This window comes from Amphibalanus amphitrite, unplaced genomic scaffold (assembly GCF_019059575.1).
Source record: "Amphibalanus amphitrite isolate SeventyFive unplaced genomic scaffold, NRLGWU_Aamphi_draft 000724F_arrow, whole genome shotgun sequence".
NCBI lineage: Eukaryota > Metazoa > Arthropoda > Thecostraca > Balanomorpha > Balanidae > Amphibalanus > Amphibalanus amphitrite.
This window is the reverse complement of record NW_024882218.1, coordinates 22,738-37,028: the sequence shown is the minus strand read 5'-3', so window position 1 is coordinate 37,028 and position 14,291 is coordinate 22,738. Positions and strand designations below refer to the sequence as shown.

Sequence of the window (14,291 nt, the reverse complement as noted above, 5' to 3'; positions counted from 1 at the left end):
GGTATCATTGGATTCGTCTCTTCCCAAAGAATCTTTTTGGTCTTTACCGCTAAGCTCTATCTCCAACAGGAACGAAATGGCGCGGGGGGGGGGGGTGGCAACCACCCCCCCCATGTGCGTTCTAGGATGGGAAAATGGCATGTGCGGGCGAGGGTTAAACGAAAAATATCAAATGAACCCGTCGGCGACTCGACTCTTACTCAGAGCAAGAGTCATTTCGCAAGGTCAGGTCACTGCTGAGTTGAGAGCAGATACCAGAGGTATGCATTCATCCAATTTTCCAGCTTCTGACATTAAAAGAGAAACTGTGCGAGCAGATATGGCGAAAAAAATAGATGTCCGGATAATTTCGTTACACCCTGTAGAGGTGGCAAAACTGGAAAATTTTGGGACCCGGACCCGGACCCAGTCTGACTGGCACATTTCCAGAACCGGTCAGACCCGGTCTAGGTCAGCATTGGAACCAGATGGACCCGTTCCCGAAATTCATTTGGAAAATTGTGTACTGTGCAAGAAGAAAATATTTTCTTTCCAATTGAGCAACCTTGTGTTGCAAAGTAAAACACTCATGCCATGGTCATTTCACTTCGCTTCACAGTTTGTATTTTAGAACCAGATTCAGGTCATATTTAATAATATAAGGCGTAAGAAGAACAATGAATTTCATGCTCACCTAAGCCCCTTTTACTACAGCTGCTAAAAATGATGTGAACTGGGGATCCATGGAGCAGTGACTTCAGCAGCAGGGGCTCCGCCACAGGGGGGTACGCGGGGGTCCGGACCCCCTCAATAATTTACCTGGGGGGTACAGTACCCCCCAATATTCCGAATACCTATAAGCTTGTTTTCGCGTAAGAATGACTAAATCATTCACAGAATGTGTTGAATAATTACGAGCGAGCGAGCGCAGCGAGCGAAGTGAGTCTTTTCAATATAACGGAAAAATCTCAGTATGAGCGGCCCGGCCCGGCCCGGCCCGGCCCGGCCTGTAACGCTTTTGAGAGGCTTATATCTCAGCAACCGCTGGACCGATTGGCCTGCGGTCTTTTTTGTTGGGTAGCCCCATCCCTTCTACCCCGTAATTGACTACTTTTGATACATCTCAGTGACCGTCGTGGCACGTGCCACGTGAAAAGTCAAGGGTGTTCAAGCTGTTTTGCAAAAGTAGTGATATTGAGAGGCTCATATCTCAGCAGCCGCTTGGGCGATTGACTTGCGGTAATTTTTGTAGGGTAGCAGCATCCCTTCTACCCAAAATAGGACACTCTCGATGTATGTGGGTCACCCCCAGTGCACGTGCAAAATACAACAATAAGAGGTGCCAAATTTGTTCCCATTTCAGTAACTCGGTAATTACTGGGGCGATTTCGCTGAAACTTGGTATACAGGTAGGCACCCACCAGGCGATGCATTCCCATGTGTTGCGGTTAGGGTGCTACTGCACGTGCGCACGTGCAGGGGGCGTTTCCAGATCTCGAGAACGGCTGGGCCGATTGCGCTCAAATTTGGTACACGGTTGGGGACCAGTTAGTAGGGTGCCGTGCAAAAGTCATTTTGGACCCCGTTTGCACGTGCGCACGTGCAGAGTGCCGCTTCCAGATCTCAGGAACGGCTGGGCCGATTGCGTTCAAATTTGGCACACCGCTAGCGACCGGTTAGAAGGGTGCTTTGCACAAGCCCGTTGGAAGCACCCTCTCGCCCTTCCGCACGTGCAGGGCTCACTATCTCGCTCGCTCGTTCTTCGCCCAAAAGGCGTTTTACTGGTTTAGAATGTGCAGTGTTGACAGTCGCAAAGCTAAGGAATTTAAGATCTAGAAATGTAGGGATCCCTTAAAATGTGACACACGAAGCACTCAACTCTCGCCGACCTATATGTAGGTACGGAAGTGTCATTATTTTACCATTTTGTTATTAAAATGAATGCGTTTAAGATTGCTATAGGATTAGCTCAGCATGCTAGAATTCGGCTATAATTTCGTGAGAGAGGTCCAGCTTGCAGGACACCTCCATAGACACAATACCCGCCCCAAAAGAGCTTCAAATCGATCTGAGAATCCTTTTTCCATGTGAGGTCAACCGATAGTGTTGGGGGAAGGGGGTTAAGCCGGTCTTTCAAGCACCGTACTAGTCTAAGCAGCCTCACACCGTTCTGAGGTAATCTGCAATAATCTGCACAGGACTCTGAATGCAGGTCGGTAGAGATACGTCTACAAATCACAACTCTTACAGGATCCCCTGCATAACCTGACCTTTGATTCAATTGCAGCATTTTGATATCCATTTTCAGGTCAAGCTAGGTCACTCTCTGATCACAGAGACTGAATGTCAGTCTCTAAGGACTCCATACTGCTATATGTATGAGGGCAGGGCTTTCAAATCCCTTCAACGACTCCTAAAGCCCTGCGCTTTCCTTAAATACGGCCTTGGAGGATCCGGCACTGGCCTAAGAGCCTACGTAGATATCTGAGCGCCTATGAAGGTCCCTGAATTCCCAAGCGCATGCCAGTCACTGAGAGCCTAATGCGCTGTCTGATGGCTAGCACCGCCCTTGGAGCGCGCAACAGTGGCCTCCATTCTTCAAGAACGTTGATTTGAGAGGCCGCCATGTCGGTGTCAATGGGCTCCGCTTCTCGGTTTTCGATTTCTTGTGCAAATTGAACCTTGGGTTTTCAGTTTAAAGCAAAATTATCCCGAAAAAATTATTAAGTTTTCTTTGAGTTCTAGAAAAGCGGCAAGCTTTCAGCATCTTCGGGAGCTGCAGGGGGGGGGGGGAGGATGAATTCGCCCAAAATGCCCACCCTGGATCCGCCAGCGAGGTTTTGTGTTTTGAGTCGGACCCCCCCAATCCCAAAACCGTGGCGGAGCCCCTGTTCAGCAGTCAGAACCTAACATCAAACATGGAACAAGATAAATATACTGATACCTTTGCTAATATTCTTGGTAAAAGATATTCGTTTTTAGAATGGAATACATAAGTCATTCAAATATCAACTATATAACGTCCCAAACCAGAAAATCAAAATCAAAATAGAGAAACATAAAACTGTAAGGTCCGCCAGAAATGTCGACACCAATAGCAAGACAAAGCAGGCGTTAAAACACTGCAAAATTTTGTTGGCGTTAAAGTACTGCAAAATCGAAATGGCATTAAAGTACCGCAAGGTTGCGATCATGACTTAGTGCCAATTCATTAACGTAGAAAACAAACTACAATTTGTTGTTAGTACTTAGATATAGAATAAAAACCAAAGTTTCTGGGACTGACCTGATTTTCATCTTAGCGTTTTTGAGCTGGGATCCATGAGCAGAGTAATTGCGTATTACAAACGTATCACTATGATGAACAAGTAGGAAAATCCGTTCCTGATGCACATTTACTCAGCAATGCATTCGGGGTCTTTGTATCAATGTCATTAGGCGTTTAGTATGTGCTAGAGTGGAGACTTTGTCCTCTTCCCGATCGTGTTCCAAAATTGTTACCTTTATGCAGTAGATTAGCGTGCGTAGGGCTTAGCATATATGACGCTCAAATGCGCCGTTTTCATATCAACACCGAATCATTGGCCTTGGAGAATGGCATTGGTATTGACTCAGTTATTTGCCAGCTGATGCCGTATGATGGCGCTAGTAGAGCGCTAGTGTTATACGCTCTGCTAGCGCCACCATGCGGCGCCAGTTGGCTAAAAATCTGTTCAATATCACGGCTTCTGGAGAATGCCTTAGATTCATTTCATACAGATAGAAATAATTTCAAAGCTGATTGAGTTATGAAATGCATTTAAATTTCAAACCAAGGCCATGGGTATCAGACATGAACTGCGATTTCCGGTGGGCACAGTGACTTTGGTAATTGGTATGTCAATGTCTTTGAAAAGGCAGGTAAGATTTGCAACTGGTCAGCCTTGCTTCAATTGGATTTGTGTCCATTATAAATGGATTTCAGTCATACTTACCTCATTACGGAGCGAGCGAAGCGAGCGTAGTCTTTCCTTAGATTAACAGAAATTTCTGAGTATGAGCGGCCGGCCGGCCGGCCGGCCGTGCGGACGCTTTTGCGAGGCTTATATCTCAGCAACCACTTGACCGATTTACACGCGGTAAATTTTGTAGGGTAGCTTCATTCCTTCTACCAAGTATTGGACTATTCCCGATGCATGTGGATGACCCCTTATGCACGTGCCACGTGCAAAACGAAGAGGTGTCAGTTTTGTAATTGTTGCAATATCTCGGTAACTACTTGGCCGATTGCGCTGAAAGTTGGCATGTAGATAGGCACCCACTAGGCACTGCATATCCATGTGCCAGAGTTGGGGTGCTGCTGCACGTGCGCACGTGCAGGGGTCGTTTCCAGATCTCGAGAACGGCTGGACCGATGGCGCTCAAATTTGGTACACGATTAGGGACCAGTTAGTAGGGTGCCGTGCACAAGTCAGTTGGGACCCATTTTGCACGTGCGCACGTGCAGGGTGCCACTTCCAGATCTCGAGAACGGCTGGGCCGATTGTGCTCAAATTTGGCACATCGCTAGAAACCGGTCAGTAGGGTGCCGTGCACAAGTCAGTTGGAGGTACCCCCTCGAAATTTCGCACGTGCAAGACTCACCCCCTCGCTCGCTCCGTTAGTCGCCCCAAAAGGCGTTATACTGGTATGTTATTGGTATTTGATTTCTACAGCCCAAAATATTGTTGGGTGTGTACAGCAAACTGAATGGAAGTGATGTGTACAAACATTTGAAGTATTTTCTGGACTGCTTGCAGTTAGAACTTGTTTGCTTTGTTGTAGGTGACAAGATAAGAAATTGAAGCAAGACTGACCAGTGACCAGTATGCTACAGAATAGGTAGCCCAATCTGCAGGAATATTAGAATTCAAAAGTGGAATTGGGACTTGGGAACTGGAAACTGCATCAACCATGTTTGCCAAAGTAGGTACCTATCACTATGTACCTAGTCCTACTAGGTAGCTGCTTGAATCTTTGGTCAAGGCTACTATGCTGCTTAATACAATTGTGGTATGCGGCATATTCATTTTATCATAGCTTTGAGTCAAATAATCAACAAATGCCTATAGTGAGTCATGGGTTGAATGAAATAAGTTCAATAAAAATGTCGTGTGAGTCATGAGTTGATTTGAATCGATTCATCAAAATGTGTGAGTCATGAGTTGATTCGAATCATTCCGTTGGCTAGTTGCTCGAGTCATGAGTTGATTCGAATCATTTTATCGAGGAACTTGATGAGTCATGAGTTGATTCGAATCAATTAAACTTAACATCATGAGTCGTTTGATGAATCGATTCAAATTTCCAGACTCAAACAAAGAATCGACTCAAAAAAAATTTGAGTCGTTTACAAGTCTGCCAGCCAGGGAGGGGTGAGTGGGGACAGTGTATCAGTGGACGGAGGGGGCGGGGGTACACTCGGTGCACGCGCACTCGGTGAGGACCATCACAGACGCCTGACGGGAACGCTCATACAGTGGACTGTGGAACACATTTGCAGAAAAAAAAATCAGACTCCATAGAGTCACAGTGGCAGATTTCGCATAAAAAGAAAATCATCAAAAGACGCCACTAGGTGGTATAATTTTCATAATCAAGAAAATACACAAGAAGGAGGGTGGAAAACACATGTGAAAATAAATAAAACCACATGCCACTCTCGTTACATCCGTAATACAGAAGCCTATGGTAAAACATATAGGGAATTGCCACCTCACAAATAAACCTCTCTATAAATGAAGGTATGGACAAGAAAGTCCCATTCCACACAATCCGGCGGCTTTAATAAAAGTAAAAAAAAATCATAACTGAAGGCAGCGGCACCCCTCGCTGCCAGCTCCGTCCAACACAGCCAGCCACCCAGACGGTGCGCTCCACAGCTCAGCCGCTGCCGCTGTCCCACCAACTGATGGTGAATCGGCTCCACCAGGTCAGCGGCTCGACGCGCCTGGTCCCGGGCTCCAGCGCGCAGCGATCCAACAGTGAATACACGCCGAGTTTGCGTACACGTCACTCAAATCACATTCACCGGCGTTAGGTGTGGAAGACAGCAGCCAATCATCCAATGGGCGCTGTACATACGGACCGCCGCTCCCCATCCCAATAACGGTGCGACTGCCCGGACTGACAGCTACCCGAGCAGACCCCGAACATAACCCGAGTAGACCCCGAGCAGACCCCGGTAACGTACTGCCGCTCCCCATCCATATAATGGTGTGACCGCCCGGACTGATAGCTACCCCGAGCAGACCCCGAACATAACCCGAGCAGACCCCGAACATCACCCGAGCAGACCCCGAGCAGACCCCAGTAACGTACCGCCGCTCCCTATCCATATAATGGTGTGACCGCCCGGACTGACAGGTGGGCGGTGTTTCACCGACGCTGCCAGCACACGTGACAATTTGGGCTTCCATTGAAACATCAACAGACCCATAGCTCCAACACTAACCACAAGTATGGCGCCAGCTCGCGAAATGCGCTGGCAGTGGCTGGCAGCGTGGCCGTGAAACACCGCCCTGACCTCAGTATGCGAGTACATTGGTCATACCCCAATCAGCCCAGCCCGCTGACTCCGTCTGGCGCCTCAATTCCGGCTCGCAGTGCTGACACAGCGGCGTGCAGCCAGCAGGGCAGACCGCGGCCCATTCACTCTATGTTAATACAGGCAGCGGTGGCGGGGTGGCCGTCCGAACAGTGGTCCGGGACACGGCGTCCGTCCGTCACTGCGGGACATGTGACGTCACTGTGGCTAGGTGTGACGTCATCCAGCGCCGTGGAGCCGCTGCCGACGGTCGAGCCACGCGGCTCCCTGGTGCTCCCGGCCACTATCGCTGCTGCAGTGCTCAACAAAGGCATCGCGGCTCTGCCGTGCCCGATTTCCGCCCCTCTAACCGCTGCGTGAAGTGGCATTATGACGTCACAGGGAGTGAGTCAGCGCCGCGCGCGCCGGCCGGCCGACAGAACTGCCGCCCCGGCACGGCGGCAGCGGGCCGAGCGTCGGCACAGTCGGCACTCGGCGGCCCAGCGGCGGTGGGGATGCCGGTCTGGGCGGCAGGACGGACAGCTGAGCCGCCAGAGCTGCCGGTTTGGGCGGCGGGACGGACAGCTGAGCCGCCAGAGCTGCCGGTTTGGGCGGCGGGACGGACAGCTGAGCCGCCAGAGCTGCCGGTCTGGGCGGCGGGACGGACAGCTGAGCCGCCAGAGCTGCCGGTCTGGGCCCGCAGCCTAATCACTGATCAGTGAGCACATACTTAATTGATGTGATGTGATCACAACCTAACCAGGCACGATAGCCACGGCCCCACCGAATATGTAAAACGTGAAAATACGAAGAAAATTACAACATAAATTACCGACACCAAGGGCGCATAAACATCCTCATAAAGAATAAAGACTCTTCAATCCAAAACGTGAGTTCAGTCAAGGTTCAAAGCCCAGTGCGACCACCATATTTCGCCATGTCATTGCCGTCAAAGTTCAGTGTTAGCCCTCGCCGGCCGGGGAGTGTCATGATAGTTTTTCGCGAACAACTTCCGATCAAATTGAGCTAGCGAGTCGGGAAAGCCACCAATGGACTCGGGAAGACCTGCCAATCGAATGATGTGCGATATGACCTCCTTCAACAAGCTTCGTGACCTGGGGGGGGGGGGGGGGGGTTCTGACCTGACCGTGACCTAAGGTCAATACCCTAAGTTGACCTCACCCAAACAAAAAGTACATATATCATTCGATGCGCCCGAGCGAGGCGATCACGATTATGCCAAAAAACGCAGCGCTGCGACCGTTTTTTGCGAAGTTATTTATCAAAACCGAACCCGTACCTCGCAGCGCTTGACCTGACATCTCAGAGGTCACCGGTTTATCTGAGACGTTAAAATTGGGTATCAATCTCTGCGTCTCGTAGCGGCGCACACGCTAGTTTTTTCCGCGGCGCTCTAGCTCCATCAGGGACGAAACGGCGAGGGGGGTCGTACCCCCCCCCCCCCTCGGCCGGCGCGTATGTAGAAAGCCAATAGGCCCGGCGAGGGGGTTATGTGCCGAAATGTGTCCCAATTGAGACACTGGGAAGTCTGGCGCTGCCAAAGACGGCGCTGCCACTCAGGCGTCCATTTCTCCCACTTGCGTCAAAGATAACCAGAGATTACACCAACTGCTGGACTATCTCTCCTGTTGTCAATCGGGGCCAAGTACTAGTACAGAGCGGCCACTTTTAGAGGACCACACGCCCGGCTCAGAGTGCGACCACAAACCCGGCTCAGAGTGCAGAGCAGCCACTTCTCGGACCACCAGCCCGGCTCAGAGTGCAGAGCGGCCACTTCTCGGACCACCAGCAGCCACCCAGCTGGCCAGTTCCGTATCCGTATGTTGGTAACCGAAGGCGTGCTGCCTTTATTCATGAAGCCAGTAGACAGATTCTGTCCGCACCTTTTGAGATGGTCACCACGGCGCGGGGCCGGTGTATAATGTGCGTACTTTTTGAGATGGTCACCACGGCGCGGGGCGGGTGTATAATGTGCGTACTTTTTGAGATGGTCACCACGGCGCGGGGCCGGTTTATAATGTGCGTACCTTTTGAGATGGTCAGCACGGCGCGGGGCCGGTGTATAATGTGCGTACCTTTTGAGATGGTCAGCACGGCGCGGGGCGGGTGTATAATGTGCGTACCTTTTGAGATGGTCACCACGGCGCGGAGCGGGTGTATGTGTGCGTACCTTTTGAGATGGTCAGCGGCGCGGCGCGGGGCGGTTGTATAATGTGCGTACCTTTTGAGATGGTCACCATGGCGCGGGGTGGGTGTATAATGTGCGTACCTTTTGAGATGGTCAGCGGCGCGGCGCGGGGCGGTTGTATAACGTGCGTACCTTTTGAGATGGTCAGCGGCACGGCGCGGGGCGGTTGTATAATGTGCGTACCTTTTGAGATGGTCAGCGGCGCGGCGCGGCGCGGGGCGGTTGTATAACGTGCGTACCTTTTGAGATGGTCAGCACGGCGCGGGGCGGGGCGGGTGTATAACGTGCGTACCTTTTGAGATGGTCAGCGCTGGCGACCACTGCGACCGTAGAATGTCCAGACATATGCTGCCATTGCTGTTGATGTTCGGGTGGTAGATTCGTGTGGTAAACGCCACCTGAACGGGAGGCACACCGAGTCAGTACCGCACGAGACAACACGTCAGCACCGTGCCAAAGACAACACGTACAACACAACAGCAGCGAATGACAAACACGAGACAACACACACAACCAGGGTTGGCAGGGGGTGGCAAAAACTGGTTTTTGCCAGTGGTTTTAACCGGTTTAAACCGGCTGGCAGAAACCCTTGGTGGCAAAAACTGGCAAAAACTGGCTAAAACTCAGGTGGCTAAAGCTACATCTTTTCTAGCAAGGAATGGCTTTGAAATGTACTTATGCATTTCTGGATATTATAGAGGCGCACTAAACATTCTGAACTTTGCCTCATTACTTATCCCTGCTTAAAATGTATATGCATTTCGGTAGACATCCACCACCCTAATGCATTTCCATGTATAGGGGAGAGTGGGGCCAGGGCTGTCTCATCCCTATCTCCGTAACGTGTCGTGTGCGACCAATGACGTCACGGCATTGCGGCGTTCTGATTGGGCGGCAGCTCCGAATCGCCCGACTGGTGGTCCCCGCTCGACAAGCGCACGTGCACCGACTATAGGCATTTGTGGTGGCATTGACGGCAGAAAAAGTGAGCTAATGCAGAGCTCTGAATATACTTGAATAGTGTCTAAGCCGGTAGTAATACGTAAAAACGTCAGATAGGTTTCTTGTTCGTCTTGATTTGAGCTTTTATATGATACGATTTTTACCTTGGTGTCGAGTCTGGCAGCTATGTGGGAGAGCCCTGAAGTTGGGTCATTTTCCATAGGATTGCATTACAGCCGTCCGACGCTTCGTACCTGTGACGTCACGGAAATCGCTGCTTTGGCCTAATGAGCATACCTTCTATATAGGGCCTTGGAGTGGGGCAAAGCGGCCACGGTAAGTAAGGTGCCGTGCGGTGCCGTGTGCATGTCAGCGGCAGATACCCCTTCGCACCTCCTATTGTGCAGGACTCACCCTTGCACTGGCTCATTTGTGATCCCAAAAGGCGGCTTACTGGTTCCTTATGGAAAGCCCATGAAAAATGTTTTTGAGTTATGAACCACTTCAATGGTCAACGTCACTACTGTTTGAAAGCATAAAGCTTTCATTGAATTCTCCTTAAAATGTTTCCTGTTCAAATCCATGTTTAGGCATTGCATTGTGATGGTTTTTAGTTTTTGCCAGTTTTTGCCACTTTTTGCCGGTTAAAACCGGTTTAAACCGGCAAATGGCATAAACTAGTTTTTGCCGGCAAAAATGCCAACCCTGCACACAACACACACGAGCGCCACAAATACCTACGACCAGCGATGAAAGCTTATGATGAGTTCAGTTGTCCACGCCTGGCATCACAAATAAACAATACGTAGCTCTATGAAAGACAATCAGTCAGCAGCAATCGTCAGATATGTATTGCACAACACTGGCAACATGACGCTGATTTAACCCTCGCCCATGTAGGGGGGGTTGGTGCACCCCCCCCCCCCCGAGGTTTTTCGGAAATAGTGCAAAAACGGCGGCCCGCAGCGCCGCCAAATTTTGGGTACCTTATGGGGCAAACCTTGCGCATCTTTTGATAAAAAAAAAATTTGACCGGGTCATGTCAGGTCACGGAGTTATGACGTCACAAAGGGAACAGCCTCCGGCCGGATTTTCACAAACTGAGTGCCAACGCCCGAGGTTTCCTGCCGGTGGTACGGAGATCGGTTGATGGATCGTGATGAAACTTCCCATGCATGTTGGGGCAAGTATTGGCTATCATATGGTATAAGAAACTTGACCGGGTCAGGTCAGGTCATGGAGCTATGACGTCACAAGAGGAACAGCGTCCGGTACTATTTTTGAAAAGCGCCCGAACCACTATTTTGCTAATTCTTGTCACCGCAATGGGAATATGCAGCAATATTAGCTTCTATAGGGAGCAAATGGACTTCCCAAATCCAAAAATACAATCAGATTTCAAAAATTTAAATTTTGATTTTTCGAATTTCTGCCGCCGACTGTGACCTTGCCGACTTCCGGCGCTCCCAACGCGCCATTTTTAGAGCTAGGGAAACGAAATACATACCAAACGATAGAGAATTGATCAAGAAACACGATAGTGAAGGTTTCAAGTCGATATCTCCCACCGTTTTGCCGCAATCGCCGCCGAAAGTTGAAAAAGTCTATTTTTCCGAAAATTTGACCTTTGACCGGTCAAAAGTAGGTCAAATGTTGACCTAGGACCAAAAAATATACCACCAATCGCGAGATCTCGGCGAGAGCAATCCGTTGGTCTTTTCCGCTAAGCTCTACGACGCTCCGTTTTCAAACGCCAAGGGGGGGGGGTCGCACCAACCCCCCCCCCCCCCCCCTGCATGGGCGAAGGTGGCAGATCGCCGTTTACGGGCGAGGGTTAACGAGAACCAGGTCAAATCAGTACTGCTCAAATAATATCGGCCGCGTAAACGCTAACAATGAAAGGGATCACGTTCCATCAATCCAGAACTAACCGCACAAGCCCTGGACGATGCGACATTGATAGGACCAAGGAATTAAGAACGCACCGATACCGATATCGATCAGCCTTCCCGTAGTGAACGTCTGTATCGACTCGCATCTCTCAAATATCGAGGGAACGGCGTCAAAGATTGCACAGCGGTTCGTCTTACAATTTTGAGAACATCATTAGTTCATCGGGCATGACGTGAAAACACATTACGACAGAGCTGACACCATCACTTAAAAAATGGCCACAAATGCCGCTAAAGCAAGGTTACCTACCTTTTACGTTTAACGAGCTGCGAGTCTCCAAAAAAAACACACACTCATTAGCACGCTCGTTATTTTCGCAATACCTTTTCTGGTTGTGAGTGGAACAAGTACATTACAACTTTGGCGGCTAGTCTGTGACTCACTATTGGTGGTTTTCAGGGGTAGTTTGGCGGTTTGAAGGGATAATTTAGCAGTTTGAAGGGGTAGTTTGGCGGTTTGAAGGGGTAATTTGGCGGCTTGGAGGGGTGGTTTGTAACTCACTTTTGGCGGTTTGGAGGTGAATCTTTAACTCACCTTTGGCGGTTTGAAGGGGTAGTCTGTGGGGAAGTGAATTGTGAGGAAGAAGACGCCCCCCTGGTACGGACTGTCGGGCGGGCCCATAATAGTCGCCTGCCAGTGAAACACTGAAACAAACAGAACACACCACGTAACGAATACACCACATGGCCAAAAAGACATGAGGTAAACGAATGAAGATAATGATTATTATGATAATCTGGTGTATGGGAGGAGTGATTTCCGAATTCAAATGACATCGGCGTCCAACAAGGACTGCAAAAACACGCCTGACCAAACGCGGCCCACAGATCTCTAGCTCTGCTAATTCATTCCCGACTCATGTCCTACCAGCTCCCATCCTTCCCAGTCGTACCCGTCTAGCTCATAATCATTCCCAACCAACCAAAAATTGCCACCATCAAACACTATCCATCAAGCTCTCAGTACTCACAGTCGTCTCCTACTGGTCCCGCTGAGCACTGTGCTGGGGGGTCCCGACCCAGGTCCTGTAGCTCCTGTGAACGGAAAAACAACACCTTGTTACACATAAATACACTGAGCACTGTGCTGGGGGGTCCCGACCCAGGTCCTGTAGCTCCTGTGAACGGAAAACCTGCACTGCTTTACCATAAGCAGGTTGAAGTTAGGTACCATAAACGGGGGTGACTTTGTATCACTTTTGACCATTATGGTACAATATCCTCTATATCACTTAAGATTTCACTCTGGAAACTGTTTCATCATACCAATTGGACAATTCTCTTGCCACACTGCTCATGCCCCTCCCAGTTGATTGTCTTTTTCACTTCTCATTGATGCTCCAATTACCACTGTGTGTTAGAGCAGCTCAATGCTCATCTTCCATCCTCAGTATCTAAGCCTTCACTTTCTCTTTCTTTATCAGGGTCATTTCTCCTCTTTACCATTATTATTGCTGGAGATGCTAGCAACTTCATACTTCAAGTCAATGACAAAAAAAAACAAGCTGTGACATCAACATGATTATCTTAGCTTGAACTGGGACCAAAGTGTCTACTATAATGCTTCATTGGTTTATTTAACCATTGGCATAGAAAATACAGTTCACAGCAGCAAAATGCTCATTTTAGGCCCAAAAGTGGTCTATGATCAGTCACCCCGGGTATCATCATCATTGTCACCCTGATTTACGGTACTTTCCATATTGTATTGGTGCTTTTCAACTTGTTTGAGCCATGAATAATTATCAGATATGAAATCAGGTCAAAGGATATCACGTGATTTGCTTCTTTATTGGGGATTGCACCAAAAGTAAATTGGTGACCCGTCCTAAAGCAGATAAATACCCAATTGTCTTGTCTGCTTCAAAATTGTATTAGAGTTATGAAATCAGGAGGTCAAAGGATATCACGTAATTTGCTTCTTAATTGGGGATTGCACCAAAAGTAAATTGGTGACCCGTCCTAAAGCAGATAAATACCCAATTGTCTTGTATGCTTCAAAATTATATTAGAGTAAAATTAACAATATTCCTGTCCCTAACAGCCCACTTAACGCATTTTTAATCCATCATTTACACCAATAAGTTTAAAATGGAATGTAGTGCACAGCACAAATAAGTTGAAATGCACAAAAAGAACAAGGGTAGACGAACCATTTACCTCACTTGCATGCATTCACTTCTGGTACACTCAACTTACCTTATTAATCCGTTTTAGAGACATTTTATTTGTTTGTGATTAGGAACCCTTGTCTCCCAAGGATCTATTAAACCGAACTTAAAACAAAACAATCCACACAACACCACCCGTCGCTCACAATCCGACGACCACACAACACAACTTCTCACAAAGATGGCTGAAAACAGTTGCGAATCTTGCGAATCGCGTATTTACAAATTGCAACCGAGCTCCGCCGTAGGGTATTTTATTTCCGCCGTAGTGTATTTCACTTGGGGTATTTTCTACCATACATCTGCCTGAGCTTGGGGTAATTACAATTTGTCGGCGACGGTCAAAAATGATGCACCTTTTTCGCAGTATAGGTTATCGCATGTGCATATTTTTGCCTTTTGGTTGCGCTTTTCCCTCGCCCGTATAGGGGGAGGCGTTGAGCGGACCCCATCGGTTTTTCGTGAGTAACTCGCGTAAAAACCGTCCGATCGCG

The 14,291-nt window shown here is 48.9% G+C and overlaps 1 protein-coding gene across 4 annotated transcripts in view; it reads right to left on the bottom strand.

Moving 5' to 3' along the window:
* LOC122365235 (ubiquitin-conjugating enzyme E2-17 kDa) overlaps nucleotides 1-14,000 on the bottom strand; it is a 30,274-nt gene extending 16,274 nt beyond the window's left edge. For 2 of the 4 annotated variants that reach the window (XM_043336238.1, XM_043336240.1), the window contains exons 1-4: nucleotides 13,826-14,000; nucleotides 12,598-12,661; nucleotides 12,162-12,271; nucleotides 9,025-9,130 (exon numbers count right to left, since the gene is read on the bottom strand). In XM_043336238.1, the coding sequence (XP_043192173.1) occupies nucleotides 9,025-9,130; nucleotides 12,162-12,271; nucleotides 12,598-12,661; nucleotides 13,826-13,849 (304 nt within the window). In that variant the 5' untranslated portion in view covers nucleotides 13,850-14,000. The remainder of the gene's footprint in view (nucleotides 1-9,024; nucleotides 9,131-12,161; nucleotides 12,272-12,597; nucleotides 12,662-13,825) is intronic. The other 2 variants (XM_043336239.1, XM_043336237.1) reach the window with 1 other exon arrangement.
* Between the last annotated feature and the right edge of the window lie 291 nt (nucleotides 14,001-14,291).